A 7,006-nucleotide genomic window follows, 5' to 3' on the forward strand; every position below is an offset into this window, starting at 1 on the left:
AGAAAAAATATAGTTGTCTTATCGCACTAGTTCCGCAGTGCAGCTAAAAAGAACAGACCAACTATTTTATCTCGAGTAATCACCAGTCACGATGCACGAATATGTAGAAACAATGCGTATGATCGAAAAATTACGATAGCCTAGTAAATGTTAAAGGCTATTACGTTTGTTCGTGAGATACAAAGTTCTATGATTTCTATGTGTCTATCCCTAGCCTGTGCTATACGGCTTCCTCGCGCGACTTCGCAACTGCGACCGCATAGCTTGCAACTGTGAAAAAATATACATAAATAATCAGGTTCTCTGTGTGTGGCCAAATTACACATACGCGTTATATATATATATATATATATATCGCTAAAAAAGACTGTCAGTCGCTGTACTAACGACGACGATTGTTACTCCGATCTGACGAAACGAAATCGACGAGCGAAAATGTAAGTCAAGTAGACGCGATACTCACGTATCTGTCACGATTGGATCTGTCAGTAACGAGCGAGTCAAATTACTACGAATTACGATTTCCGCGTCGCATCGCGTCTTATAATTCTCGAGCGAGACATTACACTTTTTCTCTCTTCCTTCGTGATCAAAGGTCTCACGAAACGATATCGGACTGTCCTCGACGTGCGACGTATCCTCAGCTAATAACCTAAGCTCTATTGCTCATCGAGTCAACGATTCGATATGTGTTCGTTTCGAGGCTGAGGTCTCTTATGACACGGTGAACGACAAGTAGTTGGACCATCTGAGATTTTTGCAATTTCTTCCTGGTCGTTTAACTCTCGGGCAAAACTGCGCGCATATACAAATGCATGTGCGCGATTAACTCGCGGACCACGAAAAACCACGAGTCATCGTGGTTTCTACCTCTGCCAACTCGTTTCCTGTGTAATACTCGAAGCTTAAAATTTTCCCGTTGGAAACACCAATGTTACTGCCAAGGGATATCTTTTCGTAGAAAAAAAGAAAGAAAAATCCGATCGCTCGGCATAATTTGCATTTGCGCAATGTCATCACACGTTCGCGAATCAATCGTCTCGAACGACCGCGAACGATTGAGTTCGTAGATACAAAATCATGACGATCATGACATATATTTTGTTTTTTTTTTGTTTTTCGCGAATATATATTGCTACGAAAAAGTTTTCAACATCCTGGTATTAAATCAGTAACTATCTTCCCTACTTCCTCCTCGTTATCCTAATCATTCAGTTAAAGTAACGATTCGTCGAGAGATCACACACGTTTAACTGTCGAGAACGTTCCGCGAATCTCGGATTTAACCTCTCAGTCGCACAACACGCAATATAAAATTAAAAAAAGAAATTACTTTTTTCATATTATTCATCGCATCAGCCGTAGCCAGGACGTATATGCGTTTTGCGTAAAATTTTCGATTCACCGGAAAAGGAATTTGTCACGCTTCGAAGTTCGCGATGCAATATACAGAGTGCGATAAATGTCGTTGTTTCTCGTGGTTTGCCGTTTGATTATTATTCAGACCGATTCACGTGTGACTGTATGCTACATTGGAATCGCTGTCATCTACCAGAAGTACTGTTCTACAAAGAAGTGTTATTTTTAGGACGTACCACGCGTTTCTCGTAAAAAACATGTCCCGCCCGCAAGCCTGACGCTTGTGCTATGAGATATAGAAAAAATATGGTTAGTTACTGTCACAGTCCTTAGCCTCGACGTGATACTCTAACACCTCTCTTCTTAATATTGAAATATATATATTTTATGAAATTTTCTGAAATTTACATTATATCAAACACAAACAAACGATCTTGTTCGTTTAGCCGATTACTCTTCAAAATATTTGACTATAAAGTAACAATGTCTCTTTGTTTTATCCTTTGTTATATATATATATGTATATATTTTTTTTTTATAACTGATTATCGTTATTGCATCATTTTCTTATGAGAACGGAATGGAGATCTTATTTGATTATTTATCAATGTGTAGCATTGATTGTTACTAATTATTTGTTACAAGTAGACTTACTGGACTAAAAATGTTGTCCCATATACAAATATAACATATTACATAGTATATATATCTATGAACGCAGGAAACACATTCAGGAAAACGCCATTTGGCAGAAAAGATTAACTCAGTGACAAAGTATCCAAAGTTTGAAATCGACAAAATGTTTTGTTGGGGCAGTACCATTCATGGAGAATTGGGGCTGGGTGGTATTGAGGATGAAAATATATTTACTCCTCGTGAAGTAAATTTTGAGAAGGCTAACGAAATTGAGCAAAGTAAGACTTGAAAATAAATGTTAGAGTTAATGTGTATAGAATCTTTAAGGGTGTGAGGGATGTGTAAAAGATTCTATAAGATAAAACATGTTTTTAGTTGCTTGTGGAGATAATTATACTATAGCTGTTACCAAGGAAGGCCAAGTATATTCCTGTGGTAACAACGATCATGGACAACTCGGTCAAGAAAAAGGGAGGAAAAGACTACGTGAGTATAATAAAAACTTACGGTGCAGTGTGAGTTCTTACAAACCTAGATAGATATCACCAAAGTCTAAATTAACCTCTAATAAAATATACTGATATTTTATGTAGAACTAATAAGTGGTATAGATCCACTTGCATTTAGAAAAGCAGCGTGTGGATCTAGTCATACTTTGGTTGTAAACGAATGGGGACAACTTTTCAGTTGGGGTAGTAATGTGGAAGGTCAGCTAGGTAATATCACATACCATAATATACCATGCTTCTTACATGATGAAACAAGACAACACAATGCGATGATATTCGCAATCAATGTTGATCGTCAAAGTATAATAGTTATCACTTGTTTATTATTTTACAGGCTTAGATCGCGTCAGTGCTACAATACGTGAACCACGTATGGTGAAGACATTGGGTACAAAGATAATTGTGCAAATCGCGTGTGGTTTGAAGCATTCGATCGCCCTTACGAATAATGGAGAGCTGTACGCATGGGGCAGTAACAGTGATGGGCAATTAGGACTAGGATCTGACACAAAAATGGAACTCAAACCCAAGCTAGTTCATAGTTTAGCTGCTGTACCGATTGCATTTGTGGCATGTGGGGGATATCATACTATAGTCATATCGAAATCTGGTAAATGTTCACCTCGTTACATTATTAACTGGAACAAAGGAAAGAGAAAAAATCTCGTGTAGACGTTGAATTTATTTCCTTGACGCTGTTGTGTCTCAAACAGGAGCAGTATTCGCATGGGGCCGAAATACTTTTGGACAATTGGGATTGAGCGATATACAAAATAGAAATGTGCCATGTCAATTGCGTACTCTGAGAAACTCTAGAGTATGCTACGCAGCATGTGGTGAAGAGTTTTCCGTATTCCTGACGATGGTAGTAAAGTAGTTTTACTGCTTACAAATTGCATGAATTAGATCGCACAGATTGATAGATTTGACGAGAAAGATCTTCATGTGATTACATTCCAGGATGGTGGAGTGTTCACTTGCGGTGCTGGGATGTATGGCCAATTGGGTCATGGAAACAAAACAAGTGAAATTTTGCCGCGACAAATAATGGAACTGATGGGCAGTACGGTGACCCAGGTAAGCCATCACTTGCAACAATCATATTTATCGTTCTCACTCGACTTGTCAATGACAGTTGATAGGCGAACGTTTTGTGTGGTATAGATATCCTGCGGGAGAAGGCACACATTGGCTTTGGTACCATCTAGAGGCAGAGTTTATGCGTGGGGTCTAGGTGGTGCCGGACAATTGGGTAACCGTATCGCCCAGAATTCTACAACACCACAAGTTGTATTTGGACCATGGGTCTCTCCGAGCGGATCTTCAATGATAAACCACGACTCACATGACAGTCCTAAACCAACTGATTGCGTTGTTAAACATATTTTTAGCGGTGGTGATCACTGTTTCGCTATAGTCACCTTGAGAGAAGTGTGTGCTTTTCCCATTTCCCATATGTATCTTTATAGAAGTTAATTTACTTGTCAAATTTATCAGTTGAAGTCAACTGACTCTCTTCTCTGAGTTTTTGAAAAGCAAAAGAAAAGTACCGGAACGAAATATCTGTCTCGCAGTATTTCCCCGTGAATAATATACGAAAGAATTATTTATACTTGAACATCTACAGGATAATATAGAACCAGATGACTGTAGAATATTAGGGTCAACCTCCCAAATTCTTACAGTGACGGAGGAACAACTAGCTGCCTGTCAAAGAGTTCCAGCTGAATCATTGGTTGATCATGAATTAATTACGTGAGTGAGAATAAGTGTGTTGGCAAACGCATTCGTAACTAGCAGAGATCTGTACAGCATAATCGTGATTGTAACAGATTTGCCGACTTTGTCGCAGACCGTACACAGTAATTCGTTTAAACGTTTCTCCAGGTATTTAGAGACTGTGTTCAGAAGTCAAGCATGTATAAATGGATCTTTCTTGCGCGCTAATGACGCGCATTACGGATGTTCGAGGAAACATCACGGTGTGGACATTGATAGTGCGATTAAATTATACGCAATTATTTCAAAATTAGAAAACAAAACGATCCAAGAATTGGTAGGTATGGCATATTGTCAATATTGCATGGGATTCCTCTGGTAGCATGTACCGCATTTTACTCGGCACTAGATAATTACCCTGTCTAATGATATATTGAATTGTTCAACATTTAACGACATTCTTTTGTTATTACAGATTTTTACATGTATAACCGATAGTCTTTTACCGTCGTTAGCAACATCTCCGCCCGACGTAGAGTCCCTAAGAGTGTACTTAACGTTGCCACTGTATCACGGATTCGTGGACCCAATAAACCACAACAGTCTGCAGAAACCATTTTCCCAGGCCGTGTTGACTCTAAAGCCGGAGGCTTGCAAAATTGTAAACATATGGTGGAACAATGCTCCGGCGCATTACTTTGAGAGACTAGTGAGGATTTACAAGTATGTCGTATTACACTTCGTGAAGCAATCGACAGCGGACAAGGTAATGACGCGTAATCATCGATCGTAATCATCGTAAGAAGAAATGTGTGCGTGCGTGTAATAATTACTCTGAAAATTATATTTTACAGAGTGTCCCGTGGAATCCAAGCCTAAAGTGTGCCCTAGAATTATTACGGTTATTATATAAACTAAATTTCGCAGACGATGCTATGCGAGTATCTTACGAAACTTTTCATTTGCCGAATCTGATGCAGTTTATAGATATCAGAACTGAGTATCTTAGGTGGCTAATGGAAGATTCCTCACCTAATGTAAGTAACTCCAAAAGAGACGTCCAGAAGCTCTTCTTTTACGATATATCATCGTGTGTCTCGGTGATAGGTCGATAGAAAGATTGCGTGGTGATTGCGTTAGAAAACAATATTTTTAGAAGAGATCGTCTATAGATCAGCTTAAAAGTTATATTTAGAATACTCTTACGGACGTCATCCCTGATAATTTGTATTGTTGAGTACACATGTACATGCATATGTGATTGACTTTATAATTTTTGCCAATTTTCAGTATCCCAGAATATACTTTTGCAATTATCCTTTCCTTTTCGATGCCGAGGCGAAAACTGTATTATTGGAAACGGATCAAGCTGTACAGGTATAAAAAGAAAATATCAATATGAATCTAGAAATATTTTTAAATCGAACAATTGATCTGTAAACGCGATACACACATACATACACACACACACACACACACACGCACACAATATATATTACATATATATTGTGTTAGATGCAATCCGCGATGAATGAAGCAGCATCGAGAGCCATCAGACATATATTATTTCATATAAACACGGGAAGTGTAGACGCTCGGCAGCATAATCAATTTGTGACGTTGAACGTATCACGAGAGAATATAGTCACGGATACTTTAACACAATTATCGCAATATGATCCTTATGATTTGAAGAAACCGCTCAGAGTGAGTATCTAGCATTGTATCGGCTAATTATATGTGCGTGTAAATAATTGGTGAGATATTCAGTACATCTTGAAGATTAAAAGAGAAAATTACGATTGAAGATTCTAAGAACTGGTAACTACTACTCGTACAAAACGCGTTTAAATTCTTTAGATCAAATTTCACGATGAGGAGGCTGAAGACGCAGGCGGGGTGAAGAAGGAATTTTTCATGCTCCTGTTGCGAGAAGTACTCGATCCCAAGTACGGTATGTTTAAACAATATGAAGAAACGAGAACAATCTGGTTTATCGAAGACTCGTTTGAGGATGAAGTCATGTATTTCCTAATCGGTCTTCTCTGTGGTTTGGCTATTTATAATTTCATCATTATCAATTTACCGTTCCCGTTGGCCTTGTATAAAAAGTTGTTAGGAGAATCAGTTGGATTGAACGACGTCAAGGATTTATCACCAGTAATTGCAAAGTACGTTCCATTCCATGATATCCTGGTGTCCTTGGCGTGTTATGGCGTTTCATTAATTGTGAATTTAACGAATCTGTCTATGTATGTGCATGCGCGCGTGTGTATGTATATATTTATGTTATTGCAGAAGTATGCAGAGTATTCTCGACTACAACGAATTGGATTTCGAAGACGTGTTCAGTTTGAACTTCGAAGTGAATCGAGAGGCATTCGGCGAACAGAAAACCTTCGAATTGATACCCGGCGGTAGCAAAGTTCCTGTAACGTTAAAAAATAAGTACGTAAATATCATATGTGTTAGCACTAATAATGTGTTAGCGATAATAAAAAGAAATATGATGCCCCTTTGCAGGAAGCAATTCGTCGACCTTTATGTCGACTATATACTAAACAGATCCGTGGAATCTCATTTCAAAGCGTTTTATGAAGGTTTCCACAGAGTGTGCGGTGGCAGAGTATTAGAGCTCTTCCACAGTCAGGAACTGATGTCTGTGGTAGTTGGTAATGAAAATTACGATTGGGAACAATTGCAGAAAAATACGACTTATAAGGAGGGCTATTCCGAAAACAACCCCACTGTCGTTCTCTTTTGGCAGGTCTTTCATGAACTGA

At 38.5% G+C, this 7,006-nt stretch overlaps 1 protein-coding gene across 4 annotated transcripts in view; it reads left to right on the forward strand.

The window, feature by feature from the left end:
- Positions 1-211: 211 nt before the first annotated feature.
- Herc4 (HECT and RLD domain containing E3 ubiquitin ligase 4) overlaps positions 212-7,006 on the forward strand; it is a 7,655-nt gene continuing 860 nt past the window's right edge. The window contains exons 1-18 of one of the 4 annotated variants that reach the window (XM_011153744.3): positions 212-437; positions 1,589-1,668; positions 2,081-2,273; positions 2,371-2,481; positions 2,589-2,711; positions 2,839-3,114; positions 3,218-3,369; positions 3,465-3,581; positions 3,669-3,935; positions 4,132-4,259; positions 4,392-4,560; positions 4,699-4,989; positions 5,078-5,260; positions 5,514-5,600; positions 5,739-5,930; positions 6,084-6,394; positions 6,522-6,671; positions 6,747-7,006. The exon at positions 6,747-7,006 is cut by the window's right edge and continues 80 nt beyond it. In XM_011153744.3, coding sequence (XP_011152046.1) covers positions 1,648-1,668; positions 2,081-2,273; positions 2,371-2,481; positions 2,589-2,711; positions 2,839-3,114; positions 3,218-3,369; positions 3,465-3,581; positions 3,669-3,935; positions 4,132-4,259; positions 4,392-4,560; positions 4,699-4,989; positions 5,078-5,260; positions 5,514-5,600; positions 5,739-5,930; positions 6,084-6,394; positions 6,522-6,671; positions 6,747-7,006 — 3,031 coding nt within the window. In that variant the 5' untranslated portion in view covers positions 212-437; positions 1,589-1,647. Of the gene's footprint in view, positions 438-1,464; positions 1,669-2,080; positions 2,274-2,353; positions 2,482-2,588; positions 2,712-2,838; positions 3,115-3,217; positions 3,370-3,464; positions 3,582-3,668; positions 3,936-4,131; positions 4,260-4,391; positions 4,561-4,698; positions 4,990-5,077; positions 5,261-5,513; positions 5,601-5,738; positions 5,931-6,083; positions 6,395-6,521; positions 6,672-6,746 lie in introns of those variants that run through there. The other 3 variants (XM_011153745.3, XM_025305347.1, XM_025305348.1) reach the window with 3 other exon arrangements.

Source organism: Harpegnathos saltator, unplaced genomic scaffold (genome assembly GCF_003227715.2).
Source record: "Harpegnathos saltator strain DR-91 unplaced genomic scaffold, Hsal_v8.6 scaffold694, whole genome shotgun sequence".
Lineage (NCBI taxonomy): Eukaryota > Metazoa > Arthropoda > Insecta > Hymenoptera > Formicidae > Harpegnathos > Harpegnathos saltator.